This window comes from Stegodyphus dumicola, chromosome 2 (assembly GCF_044657685.1).
Source record: "Stegodyphus dumicola isolate Sdum_Otavi_A_Nest chromosome 2, ASM4465768v1".
Lineage (NCBI taxonomy): Eukaryota > Metazoa > Arthropoda > Arachnida > Araneae > Eresidae > Stegodyphus > Stegodyphus dumicola.
The window spans coordinates 143,997,867-144,012,393 of record NC_140769.1 but is presented as its reverse complement, the minus strand read 5'-3'; the positions used below and the strand labels follow the sequence as shown (position 1 = coordinate 144,012,393).

The 14,527-nt window shown below is 34.9% G+C and overlaps 1 protein-coding gene across 1 annotated transcript in view; it reads left to right on the top strand.

The window, feature by feature from the left end:
* Positions 1-9,836, top strand: part of LOC118203236 (chymotrypsin-like elastase family member 2A) — a 39,767-nt gene extending 29,931 nt beyond the window's left edge. Inside the window, exons 7-9 of the mRNA XM_085811174.1 lie at positions 239-398; positions 4,656-4,780; positions 9,562-9,836. Coding sequence (XP_085667300.1) covers positions 239-398; positions 4,656-4,780; positions 9,562-9,747 — 471 coding nt within the window. The 3' untranslated portion in view covers positions 9,748-9,836. The remainder of the gene's footprint in view (positions 1-238; positions 399-4,655; positions 4,781-9,561) is intronic.
* Positions 9,837-14,527: the final 4,691 nt, after the last annotated feature.

Genomic DNA, 14,527 nt, shown 5'->3' with positions numbered 1-14,527 from the left:
CTCATTTTAAAATTATTTCGCGATATTGCTGTTAAACTGAATTTTATGGTTTGAATACGTAGGTCATGATATTTAATAGATAAAGGTAACACACGAAACGTTAAAAAAACGCCCCTTTGGACGTAATTTAAAATCTGAAACCTTTCATATTTTATTTATTTATTTATTTATTATTTTTTTTAATTTATTTTTCAGGAACGTTCGTTATTAACTTCCCTGTATTGTTTTCTTCTGCTAGTTAAGAGGACACTGGGGTGTAAAAGACGACATTGCTCTTATAAAACTGAACGCTCCTGTTGAATTCACGGACACAGTCCAACCTGCTTGTTTGCCGAGCCTCGGATGGGATTTGCAGCCAGGAACACACTGCTATGCTACTGGTTGGGGAGAAACCAGAGGTGCGTATGTATCGATTTGAATTCCTTTCAGACAGAGTAAATGTAAAATCTTCTGTAATATTTTTCACTATAATTTGCATATTTGACTTTAATTTTTGTTTGCCTTGTAAAGTTCCTCACTTTTATTCTGCTAAATTAAATGTCGAGGAACTTAATGGACTGTTATGCGAATTATCGCTTAGTTCAAAATAACAGGAATCGTAACTGAAGAAGCCTAGCTACCCTTTATCCACTCAAAAGAAGATGGGCAGTCGGCCCCTTTCTTGGGGCTTACAACCAAGCCTCCACTCGGGCTTGAAATCAAAAATAAGAACTGACTATATCCAACTAAGAGACGTAATCGAAGCTAACGCAATTCTATCGTAGTTGTCCCTCTTTTAAACTAGCCGGCGAATTATCAGAAGGCACGTACGTAATAATACGGCCGAGCGTAACAGCAGTTAGAGAGACTTAGCCCAAAGGCAAACGCGCGCTACGCAGGATTCCTAGTTCTCTCTCTCGAGGTAAGTTGAACCTTCCTTAAATGCTACTTCTAACTCATTTGCATTCACTGCGATTCTAAAAACTCATTCTGGTAGGGAGTTGCAAGTTGAAACGAGGAACAATAGGAAAGCATAATTAAATCAAAATAACTTTTATAAAATTAAAATATACCTTACAACCTAAAAAAGGAAAATAGTCAGCGAAAATAGCTACCTCCGAAGTAGCTGTCAAGACGAAATTCGTTCTTAAAAAGATATTTTTCTCTTCATGTGCTTCTTGTATAAATCGATGCATGACATTTTTACATTTATGACACAGTAACTGCATTTCTTTAGGGTGCCAGTGATAAAAGTGTGCATACTCTAACAATACACAAGAGTTTCAGGAAGTAAAACATGAATATACGCTATTAAATAATATGTTAATAAGTAAAAATTTGCTAAATTGATATGATGATTTGAAATTGCACAAACTGAAATTTAGTTTGGTGTTTTAAAGAGAACATACGTTATGCATCTGAAGAAAGTACAAAACAGGGATTCTCTGTGACAAAACTGTAAACCTCCATTCCCATATAAGAAGGTAAAGGACCTTTGCCTGTTCCTTTTGGCCGCTTATTTTTTATTAGCGTTTCAAACGCTTCATAATGACACTAAGCCACTTTTATCTTAATCCAGTACAATACGCGCCTCTTATTGTGATCACGTTTGCTCACGACTATTTTGATATTATTAACTGAATCACAACATTAAATGAAGAGAAAAAAATATCCTTCAAAACAGAAAAGGAATTTAACTACAAAAGGTATTTACTCTCTTTCGAGGCCATGATTTCATAACAGAAGAGGTTTTCCATCGAGGTTTGTTTGCACTTAGAAAGAGTTCTTTCCGAGAGAATAAAGGCGTAACTTTACATAGGTGAATGTCAAGGGACTTCACAGAAATGCGTTGTACCTTTCGAAGTATGACTTGTTGCTTTGTCTTGAAGAAGTTTCACGCTTACTTCGTACTTTATTATAGAACCCGTCTGTACTTTATTATAGATATAACTAGAAGAATATAAATAGCATTTTAATTAGGAAAATGCAAAAGTTTGTTTTTGAAGTCTTCATAATGTTTTCTAAAGCAGTTCATTTACGAATGCTTCGTTACAATTCTGGAAATTATTTGACCGATGGTGTATTTCTAATCTTAATATTCGGAAGACATCCCTCAATAGAAGAGAACATGCCCATATTAAATTTTAAATCAGCCAAAATGTAACCTTGGTTTCGCGTAGACGTTTTTATGAATAATTTTTCAAGGAAAAAAACATTCTGAAATATTTTTTCAAGGGGAAAGATATTATAATTTTTGCCTCTGAAGAAGCAAGTCTTGGGTATGATCGCTCTCAAGATTGATAGAGTTGTTCAAAGCCTATGCCACAAGTTTGCTTTTGTCTAATTTTAAATGATTACAATAATCTGTTTGGCGACTAAATATCTCACTTGGCGATATTTCTTTGTCGCTTGGCAATTTTATAATATTAATAAGATTAAAAAATTTTATTTGGCCAATTTATCTTTTATTTGGCGACTTGACTTTGGTCTAAAATTTTATTGTATAATGGTGTGATCATATTAACCGAACTGTTCATTAAAACAAGCGATGCATTTTTCATGTTTTCGTGTACAGATGGGCGAAAATCGCCAAACTGATAACAATATCCGAATGGTAACATTAAAACTGCAGTCACATTAAGTGGCGTCTATTCTACTTCTTCCTTCGTGGAATTCGGTTAATTGGTTAACTTTGTCTTCTGAAGGGTCACGTGTTCCTCACTAACAGCAAAAACGTAACTTACATTATTAGCATAGTATTTGGAGATTTGCTTGATTTTTCTATGATTTTCTATGATTTTATATGTTCCTGTCGTTCAGTTTGGAATCCCATCCATTCGCATCCGCCACTACAGAAAATTGTGTCTTATACACTGGCCAAGAGGTCTTCCCATTATACTTGGATAACTTCAGAGAGGGACGAGCAGGCATGGGTAAAAATTTAATACCATCATAATTGCGTCCTGCTGTCACTATGCATCTATGGTGTCGCCTTCTTTGACGACGGCAGTAGAAACTCTGTTTTCAATTTGTTGCTCGATTTGTTCTTGGACGGTAGAAATTCTTTCTTCAATTTGTTTCTCCACTGCAGAAAGTCTTTCTTGAATTTCTCCAACTTTGTCTTCAACTGTGTCTATTCTACCTTCCATAATCTCGAATTTAATTTCTATTATACAGGTAATTTCTCCTTTCATTTCCTCTCGACCTGCTTCAATCTTTCCTTGTAGCGCTTTCAAATCTTCTTTAAAAGTTACCTGACCTTCCTTAAATGCTACTTCTAACTCATTTGCATTCACTGCGATTCTAAAAACTCATTCTGGTAGGGAGTTGCAAGTTGAAACGAGGAACAATAGGAAAGCATAATTAAATCAAAATAACTTTTATAAAATTAAAATATACCTTACAACCTAAAAAACGAAAATAGTCAGCGAAAATAGCTACCTCCGAAGTAGCTGTCAAGACGAAATTCGTTCTTAAAAAGATATTTTTCTCTTCATGTGCTTCTTGTATAAATCGATGCATGACATTTTTACATTTATGACACAGTAACTGCATTTCTTTAGGGTGCCAGTGATAAAAGTGTGCATACTCTAACAATACACAAGAGTTTAGGAACAAGTTACACAAGAGCATAGGAATCAAGCGAGACATCTTTGCTTTAACGGAATCTTGGGCTCTTTCATCTTTTCTTGCCACGCTTTCATTTCTTTTTTAACGGAGTTGATGGCCCCTTCCATCTTTTCTTGGAAGGCAGCAAATACAGTTAATTGTTCTTCCATAGCTCTTGTTATTGGCATTCAATCCCACTTCTGACACCAAAAATTGTTGCGTGCGTTCGCGTTCGTAACATATTGAATGCACAAGTCCGATAAAAAATTAATAAAATTTACTCTTTTCACAAGAAATATAGCAAAACGCTGGATTTTTCCTCAAAGATATTTGTACAATATCACAATATCACACAGTATAATCAGCAGCTATATTTTAAACTACTAAAACGTTAAGTAGAACGTAATCCACAGCGCAGAGAAAGCTAATCCGATGAGCGATAATAACAACAACAACTCACTAGACAACTGAGCTGAGATGGCTCTCTCCGGCTTTTTAAAGCTTTTTAATCGGTCGCGAGAAATTTCTGGTAATTTCTGTTTTCTCGAGGTTTCTGGGACGCAAACGTGTAGAATTACGGTTATAGCTAACATAGTAGTCAATTACATTTATTCAAATTAAATATAAATTACTGAGATAAACTTTCATTCAAGGTTAAAGGAACGTGCTCCTGTGTTTTACATTTTCGGCGTAGCTTTCTCTAAAATACGTCTTGTGCTGCATTGCACTAGGATATAAAACAATATTAATCATAATTCTACTAAAAATAGCTAACTAAATACAAAATCCGTAACAATATGCAGCATATTTCTATGCTCAGTGCAAGCTTTTATTTTTCCCACTCTTAGTACCAACAGTGTGTTAGGCTTTATATAAGATTTAGAAGTTGCCCACAAATTATAGCATAGGAATCAAGCGAGATATTTTCGAGGATCACAGCATGCCGAAGGCAATGCATTTCGCCCTCCCCCCGACACAAATTTATTTTCTATTTAATGTAAAGCCAGACATGCGAAAAAGTTTAAAAAAATTGAGTGCGAACCTTACTCTCTTTTTTCCCCCCATAGGTTCTGGATTTGACCACGTACTGAAGCAAACAGTGCAGACCGTCTTGTCTACGAGTGAATGTGACCACGATACCACTCATCAGATATGCGTTAATCATCAAAACTACTTTAACTCTCCTTGCCATGTATGTATTTATTTTTTAATGCACTACGGTGAAATTTTTGGGAATTTTATATGTCACCATATAAGACTAGTTGTTTTAATATGGGATATTTGCTCACAATAGAACATATATTTCGATTAAACTGTATCTGATATCAAAATGAATTCGAAATTAACTCAGAGCTTTGTTGCAAACAAAATAATAAAGTGTTGAGGATTGGAATTTAAAGCTGTAAGTACGTACAGTCACAAACTTAGATATATGTAAAATATTGTTCTAACATAGGTATTTTGACACAAAATAGGAGCTCTTTTGAAATACCTTACCAAGTTTTTCCAAATTTCAATCCTACGACTCAAATTATGCCAAAAAATCAAGTTTTGTAAAAATCGCAATTTTTAGAACATTAGCTCTCAATTTTAGCTCCACAGTTTTAATCGAATTTGATATATATTTATGTGGTATTTGTAAGTGCGACACAACCACCAGAGGGCCTCACCGATGCGCCAGCAGCGAGGTGAAAGAGGAGTATGACAGAGACTTTCTTCTGCTATCCCACGCGGAGGTGGTCAGATGTCTGTCTACACGTGAAGGTGTAGAATAAGGAACTGAAGTTTTCCACGCGAAGGTGGTAAATTGACTGTATAATGCATCAGCAAGTGCGAGTAGGCACTAATCGGTTGAGTGATAAGACTGGCAAAAGCTACAGAATCCTGTTTGGATCAAACGGCACTTGTATTTAATTCAATTTGTACCTTCTTCTGATTTTCTTTATTAAATGTTCTGTGGTGTGTAAAACACTTTGGAATTGTTATTTAGCATCTTCAACTCCCCCACTACATTTATTAATATGTCTTTTTTATTAAGCTTACTTGATTCCTTCATACACAGTTCGAAATTTAGTTTTAATCGAAATAAAATTCGCAGATATTCTCTGATTTATTTTTTAAATTTTAATTTTTTAGTAATTTTTGTAAATTTTTCGAAATAATTTTTGAATTATAAGCTATACGATTTTTACACAACCTTTAAATAGATGTACTTCTAGGCATATCTGCAAAAACATTAGAGATAATCAAATTTATAGTATATTGACGCGTTTTGAAATTTGGCATATTTGTTATAAGCGAAAATAACGCCGAATGTGGTTGACGAACTTTGCTGAAATTATTTGAAAGTATGAACGATGAACATTTTTGTTCTCTCCTGCGCAGTAAAAAGGAAAAAAAAAATAGGTTACTATAAATTAAAAATTTTGCCAAGTGAATTAACTATTCTTGGTGCAAACTGAAAAAAAGTGCAACAATATAAGTTTTTAAATTTCTCGGTAAGATTTTCGCCAAATTTTGCAAAATTTAATATCTAGGCATAATTTGAGTCATAGAATGAAAGTATGGAAAAAAAAAAAAAAAAAAGTTGTCATTTCAGAAAAAGTCCGATTTAATACTTACGTTGAAACAATTTTCTATATATAAATCTAATATATATCCTAAGTCGCCCTTTCAAGACATAAAAAGCGGAATTTAAATTTCGTTAGTCGGCTCAGTAGAACGGGAGATAAAGAACTGTCCCTCTTTTTTTTTTGCAAAGTCTACGTCGCAAATTTGATTCGAAAAAGAGTCATTTCATAAATATTTCGAAATAATTAAAAATTGCAATGTGAACTATTCTGATAAATATTAAAAGAAAAAAATCTGATGTAACATCAAGGATTATATGCAATTAGAAGCAACAAAAATCATGCTTAAAGGGATTTTTAAGACTTTTTTTTTTTTTTTTTGTAAAAATAGGTCTTTAAAACTGAGAGAGATTTATTTTTGAACGGTAATTCTAGCCTTACTGATCGCGATTAAATTACGTTGGAATAAGGACATTTAATATTTGAAACATACTAATCCGGCAGTTGTGAAAGATTTAATAGCACCTTGAAAATAAACAGACTTGATATAGTAGCAGGCTGTTCTAGACTGAAATGTGTTGTACATCATGTGTAAAACATGAAACATTATTTCAAACTTCATTTCAGAGTTGGGTGGAGGGAGGCGAATGGAACTATGGGATCGCTCTCTACACTGAAATGTTTCAAACAAAATCCGGAAAGCTGGGCAAAATTTTTCTGTCAGCGCAAGTATCCAAGTTCTTTAAACAACAGATGCTTAGTCATAACTGCAACCGTAATTATCCACGAGAGTATTCCAGCGGACGTATGACGTGCGAAATTAACTTTAACTGAGTATTTAACTAACGGAGTTAACATCAGAGTTATTTGAAAGAACTGAAAAGTCTCCTTGCAGCTATTAAATGTCAACATAAACACAAGATAAAACCGAATAACTATTTATTGATCCATTCCTGATGGTTTTACAAACTAGAAGGCTAACGCAATTACATTGACTAGCTCATCTTTTCACAAAAACATAAAATGAGGCGACATGCCCTTGTTGCAAAGATTGAAATTATTTATGTAAAATCATAAACTCTAAACCACAACACTTTGTAGGTTACTTTATCACTAAATTGGGAAAACATCGACCAAAGCTTAGCGATTAATTAACTTTAACCGTCACAAACACAGCAGGATACTCAAGCAGACGTACCAGCGACGTGGTGCAAGTTCTGATAGTCTTACCATAAAGGTTAACCCCCCAGTTTTAAACTATGCTGCTTGTTCTCATATTTGCGTATAATTCTGGTGAGTGGATATTATGAGAAGAACGAAGAAGGATGGGATAGCGTTTAAGTGAAATCTAGTAAAATTGAATATTTTCTAAAATTAAGTATCTAATTTTAGAAAATTTAGATTTCGAATTAATACTGCTGTTTTAACTAATTCGATTCATTATTGTTGTTGTTGTTGCTCACTTGTCTGACCTATAATCAGCCCAAGCCGATGAAATTCCTCGTGGCAAGGAGCGCAAGTTTACGCTTGTCGTTGGCAACAGCTTTGAGCGCCTTAAGGTGACAGTGCGATTTAGCTCAGTTTCGCCCCAATTTTCATGAAGAGCGCCCCGGGGCGGGACGGGTGCGAGGATCTCTCATCCCTCTCCCATTAATAATAAATGCATACATATATTATGTGTTAATGTAATGTATGTGTTCAGTTTTTAAAAACTGAACCTTATTTTATCTTTTCTATAGATGGCGTTGCCCTCGCGCCAGATGTTTAACTCGTAACGTTTTTTTAAATTTTGCCGTGTGTTTGTGGCAACAGATTAAATAAAACCAAACGACTAGCATTCGATGCTAAGAAAGAATGAACTCATTGTAAACAATTCTAACTGCTGATAAAGTCAAAATCTTATTCAATTCTTTGAGTCTTTTCACTGTGTCAAATTCAAGTATTTCCAGGTAACTATAAGTCGATGAAAATTCAAGGTAAGCTATTTAATAATTATTGATTATTGAACTTACCAACAAACATTATGTTTGAATGTATTATTAATGTATATAGTTATAAGCTGCATAATGTGCACTGGTACAGCTCTGCAATATGTCTGTAGAGTTTACCAAATTTTAGTATTGTATGTATTAATATATTGAGCATGCTATTAATGTGTAATGTATTATGTATAATGCATTGCTATATCGAATGCACTTTTTATGTTATGTATGTATGTGTCAATGTAATGGACTTATGCATGTTATTAATGTATAATGTATATAGTTATAAGTTGCATAATGCTCGCTGGTATTGCTCTCCAAAATGTCTGTAGTTTAAGTACTTTTATTATTGTATATTTTAATACATCGAGTGCACTTTTAATGTATAATGTATTAATATCTCAAATGCACCTTTTATATTATCTATGTATTAATGTATTGTATGTATGCATGTAATATTAATGTTATTTATAGTTATAGGTTATAACAATGCGCATTGATACCGCTCTGCAATGTCTGTGTAGAATTCAGGAAATATTATTAATTGTATGTATTAATTTATCGTCTCTGCGTCGACTATTATAATAGTGCACTATTAATGTATAATTTAAAACGATGTAATACTACTGTGGCAATTCAACATAGTAACACCACTTTTTGATGTAAGTATCTTTATATATTGTATAATAAGCATTGGTATTGTAGGAATACGCAATACGCCTGTCTCCCACCATCCGCCCCTGTTTGCAATATTCTTTTTCTGGACAGTTGCGGGATTCGGACGATACCCGAATAGTCAGTGTAAGAAGCCCGGGTGTCCGGATCCTGCTCTCACCTGTCATCTATCCCCACTCTCCCCTTCCACCAGCCACACGAGAGGACTTTCGGCTCGCCGCATACGTGGAGTGCCGCCATGCGGCTACGACACTATACATTTACAAACATCCGTGCCATCTCCGGGATTCGAGCTCTGGCCTTTCGGCACGGCAGTCAACGACGCTAACCACTATACCGGTTGGGCGTGTGTGTATGTGATTATGGCAAAGCTTCAAGGGCCATCTGCCTAAAGGGAGAGATGCCTTCGTGGAGGAATTTCTAAGAGAAACTGGCTCATATATACATTACACACGGGGAAACCACGAAAACGCCCATGCAGTCGGGCTTCGAACCTCGGACCGAACTACCAGTGTTCAGCGACTTTAGCGCTCGGCCGCTGGTTGGCCCATACCGGTTGGGTGGCATTAAGTTATATAACTGAGTATTATAACAGAGGATACGCGAGAACAGTAACCGAGAAAAGCGGAAATAGAAATACTGAACGATAAAATTATTTCGAAACAAATTGCGTTTTGCGAATAAATGTATGCATTGTAGCATAAAGTGGAATTCCGTCAAATGTGAATTCTATGTTTTTCTTTTAGGGTGACAGTGGAGGACCACTGGCCTGCATGTTGGGGCCCAGATGGTATGTTATGGGAGACACAAGCTATGCTACGGCGAGCAATTTTATGGGTGGACTCTGTGCTATGCCTCAGAATAAAGTTATTTTCAGTAAGGTGTCCGATAAAGTAGATTGGATCAAAGTGATGGTGGAGAAGTATAGCTAGCTTCCAAATGCTGATAAATATGAAAAGATTGTGAGATTGCCTGTTTTGGTTTTTACTAAAATATAGCCAATAAATTATTCGGTATAGTGTTTTGAGTTCTTGCTTTTTAAAAAACCTAAAATTATTATTACTGCCAGCTGCGCAGCAAGTAACTTAATATCCTATCGCTGGTCACTTACGCCTACTTAATTCCATCGAAATATACTCTATGAAATCTTTTCTTATGGAGAATCTTTTTACGGGAATCATCCTCTTCAGTTTGCATGCGGAATACTTTAGTTTCCAGAAGCGTCCAGCGTAAAACAATGAACTTTAATCCCGAAAATAGTAACAGGTGCTTTTAAATTTTACAGCCCGGTTCACTGCTTTGCAATTCAATCTTGCTTTTACAGCAGTGATTATTTGCGAAGATTTTTTACAATCTCTTATATAAATGACTAGCGGAAGTACCCGATGCCAATTAACTTAGATTGAAAGTAATTATCTAACAACAGAGATAACGATACCGCTAGTAATCCTTCTCTAATAGCGATGCAAAAAATACGATTCATAGTCATACACTTTTCAGTCTGATGCGATATGGAACCCACATAAAAAATTTGCATAGAAAAATAAGCTAATTCTCGCTCATTATATCAGCAAAAATGGCATGCAGTTTTTAATGATTTTCGTCTTTCTGATGAAATGGTCGTAAAAGCTTAAGTTCCAAGCAATATTTCACCTTAGTCGATCAAATGTGGCAAAAAATGGATCATAATTGATCAGAAATCAATAACGCGAACAAATATTAAACACTCAAACAGACATCCTTCTTTATATTATTATATAGAGAGAGATTTTGTAAAATTCACAAATTTTTGATTAGCAAACTCTACGATTTGAAAGCGAGCAGTAGCAACGAAAGCATTTTTATCTCCAACGGCGCGAGACTGTTGCCACTCAGAGAAATGAGTGCGAAAATCATCGCTTTCGGGGTTTTTAATTAATATTTCGGTTGATTAAAGTCGTGCGAAGATGAAAACATTCGAAATGGCTACCCACGAAAATTGGGAGGAATGTATTTAATATTTGACTGTGCTATTTTTATTTCATTGTAAGACTTCGATTTTATTATTAAGAAACTCTACGATTTGAAAACGAGCAGTGGCAACACTTCTCGAATTAAAGCAGCTTTTTATCTCCAACGTGCGGGACTCTTGCCACTCGGGAAAATGAGGGTGAAAATTAGCGTTTTCAGCGTTTTTAATTAATATCTCTATTTTAACTACTTTATTTTGTAAAAAAAAAGGAAGTTGATTTTTCCCAGGACCCAGAAAAGAATTGTAGAAAGTTTGGTGACGAAAGCTGTAGTTAATCGCGAACAAGCAAACACACAAACATACATTCTCTTTTATATATATAGATAATGATAATTAACAGAGTTATTTATCAAAATATGATAGGATGCAGGTAAGTTATTTATGCAACCCGAATGGAAAACGACTGTGTAAAACAGTTATGCAAGTAAAGTTTTTAAAAATAATTAGGTAGTACTTTGAAAGTAAAAGTCAATCTTCCATGAATTTTACAGAGAGGACCGTATGCATACTTTCTCACGAAAAAATTGCAGACCTTTTTGAAATACATCTTTATGGAATAATTTTACTTTTTAGATTAGAAATCTAGCTAATGTTTCGATGCAAAGCTTTATATAACTTTCCAAGCTTTCTTTAATAGTGAATTTCTAAGTAAATATAGTTCGAACGCATTTTCCTCGAGATCCATGAGAAGAGCAAGGTTTTTAAACAAGGTCTTGTTTATCTATCCAAAATGCGGCAAGACCCCCAACCATAGCCGAGTGTTTAGATCGCTGAATACTAGTAGTTTGACCTGGTTCAAACCTAGGAGAACGGACCACATTCAGGGTTGGTTTTCGAGATTTTTTCCGCGTGTAACATGACTAGGAGCCAGCTTCCCTCAGAAAGTCTTCCGCGAAGGCATCTTTCTTTTGGCACATAATCCTCGTGGCTTTGCCGTATTCAAATAACCTAACCTAACTAAAAGATGCAGAATGAAAATGATTAATTCGCTGGTAGTTTATATCGAGCAATACTGTTGAACAATGTTGCCAGATCATGAGAATTTTTCTCAAATGTATTACTTTTGACAAATCTGTGTTGCTAAAATTTACGTATTTGTGATTTTTGGAATCTTCTGCTACTCGATCATTTCCTTCTACTACTTTTCGTTACCTTAAACAAATTTTAAACATAAAAAATGCGAACATGATTATATAATGCACCTCTTAAAATTCATTTATAATTAAAAGTAGTAATTCATTGACAACTGCCAATCCTGCAATCGTAGCCCATGAGCACTCAGTTTTTAACACATTATTGTTATTTTTACGCGTTACGCCCTAAGGCACTACATGGAAAGGAAGTATGCCTTCGTGGAGGACTTTCTAAGGGAAACTGGCTCGTATTAACACGTTGCACATGGGAAAACCACGAAAACGCCCATGCAGCCAGCCAGTTCTCGAGATTCAAACCTCGAACCGAACTATCAGTGTTCAGGTACTTTACTGCTCGGCCGCTGGTGAACCAGTTTTCAACACATGTCGTTTTTTCACATCTTTAATTGCTTACTTTGTTTGTGAATATGATTCCAAAGCCCGGTTATAGCTGGTGTGTTAGTTAAAATGTGAATTATGAGTAACGTGAAACATTCAGAACGACGTTGCGAAATGCTCGACTTAAAATACCCATGTTTGGGAATTAACAAGAATGAAAACAGGTAAAACAAATCGTTATTTGCAGTTACGTAATTGTGAACTGAGAGCATGTAAAAAAGAAAAAAAAAAAAAAACAAACCACCAACTCAAAGAATTAGTTCAACAGTATTAACACCCAAACGTCACAGAGACCCGTTAATGAATATGAACAAATTAGCTATGAAATAATAACCTAAATTAACTGAGAATTAAAAAAAGAGATAGAAATACAAACAATGGAAAGTTAGCAATGTTGGGTTCAAGATTTTCGTCAAAACTACCGTATGCAATTGAAAACGGCCAAACAATCTCCATAAATTACCACACTAGGAGACTGAATTTTCTGATGATGATTTAGAAAAACCAAATAAGTAGAAAAAAATTCCGATCTACACTTCTAAAGACGGTCGTCTTAAATGCCACCAACTTGAATATCAAAATCCTACCATTGAAATTATAAAAGTTTACGAAAAAAATATATATTTCAGACATCAAACCGATGTTGTTCGGGTCTTAAACTTGAAAGTTAAACATCTCATTTGATTAGGAGATTCCGCCGAAAGTAATGTTGGCGGAGATATTGTCAAAACTTAAGACAGTTTTGGGTTTGGTTTAATTGATTACGGTAAAGCATGCGACGGCTATCTGCCTAAGGAGAGGGATGTCTTCGTGGAAGACTTTCTACGAAACCTGGCTCGTATACACGTTATACACTGAGAAATCCACGAAAATGTACATACAGCTAGTCCATGTGGCGGGATTCAAAACTCGAACTGAATTACCAGTGTTTAGCGATTTTATAGCTCAGCAGTTGATGGCAAACTTGCATCAGTCGTATGGTTCGTAACCTAGTTAGATAATAGACAGATATAAATTACTAACATGGCATGTAAAAAAGAATCAAATCACTGACCTCAGTTTTTCACTTTGCATTTGCCATTTTTAATACGCTTTCAAACAAAGTCGCTTTTTTTATGCGACTTTGTTTGAAAACAGATTTATTTGAATACGGCAAAGCCACGAGGGTTATGTGCCGAAAGAGGGATGCCTTCGTGGAAGACTTTCTGAGGGAAGCTAAGATCTTATAACTAACAAATACTCCACTACATGCTTTCCTTTAGAAGACACGCCTCCAAATGTTAATCATTTCCCCAAAATGCGGTGAAAAACGAGAACTAATATCCATCCTTCCTTAAAAAAATTTAACCGGCTTATTATCCCAAAGGGACGATTTGCCCAGAAGGGCTATTAATTTCGTTTTGGCGTTTTGCGTCGGTTCACTGTAAATGTCGGTTCACTTTTCAAATTGTTGCCACCAAATATTAGAGCCCTGCATTATATTTAAAGAAATTAAATAATGAAGAATATGCATAATTGTAGGCATGTTTCTAGCACTGAGATAAAACTACGATACCTAGAACAATCCAATTTTGAATAACGTACCTCTCCACCCAAGCGCGAATTTGGAATTTGTTTTATTATATATTCCACATTTTGTAAAATATTTATGAGTTCTTGATTAATAAAACGATTTCAAAACGAGCAATGGCAACACTGTACGAAAAAAAAAAAAAAAAAAAAAAAAAAACATTTTTATCTCCAGCGCGCGAGACTGTGTATCGGAAATTTTAAAGATATGCTCATTTTCAAATTATTTCGTGATATTGCTGTTGAACTGAATTGTATGTTTTAAGTGCGAAGAACATGATAGTTAATAAATAAAGGTAAAACGAAAACGTTAAATAAAGCCCCTTTGGACGTAACATAAAATCTGACAACTTTCAGATTTTTTGAGTAGTAATCGGGTTTACTTAAAACCAATACGAATTTCTTGGGACCGTATTGTGTGTTATCATGCTTATCCATTTTTGGCGCTAAATCACATTGCTTGGCGAAAATGTATACGTGCTAAGAGTAAAAGTGCTCTTTAATGGCGTTACTAATATGTTATTTAATTAATTTTTCTGAAATTTTGTTTAAGGGATGTCTCGAATCTTCCAAGGCAAGGTTTCCGACTCCGGTGCTAAT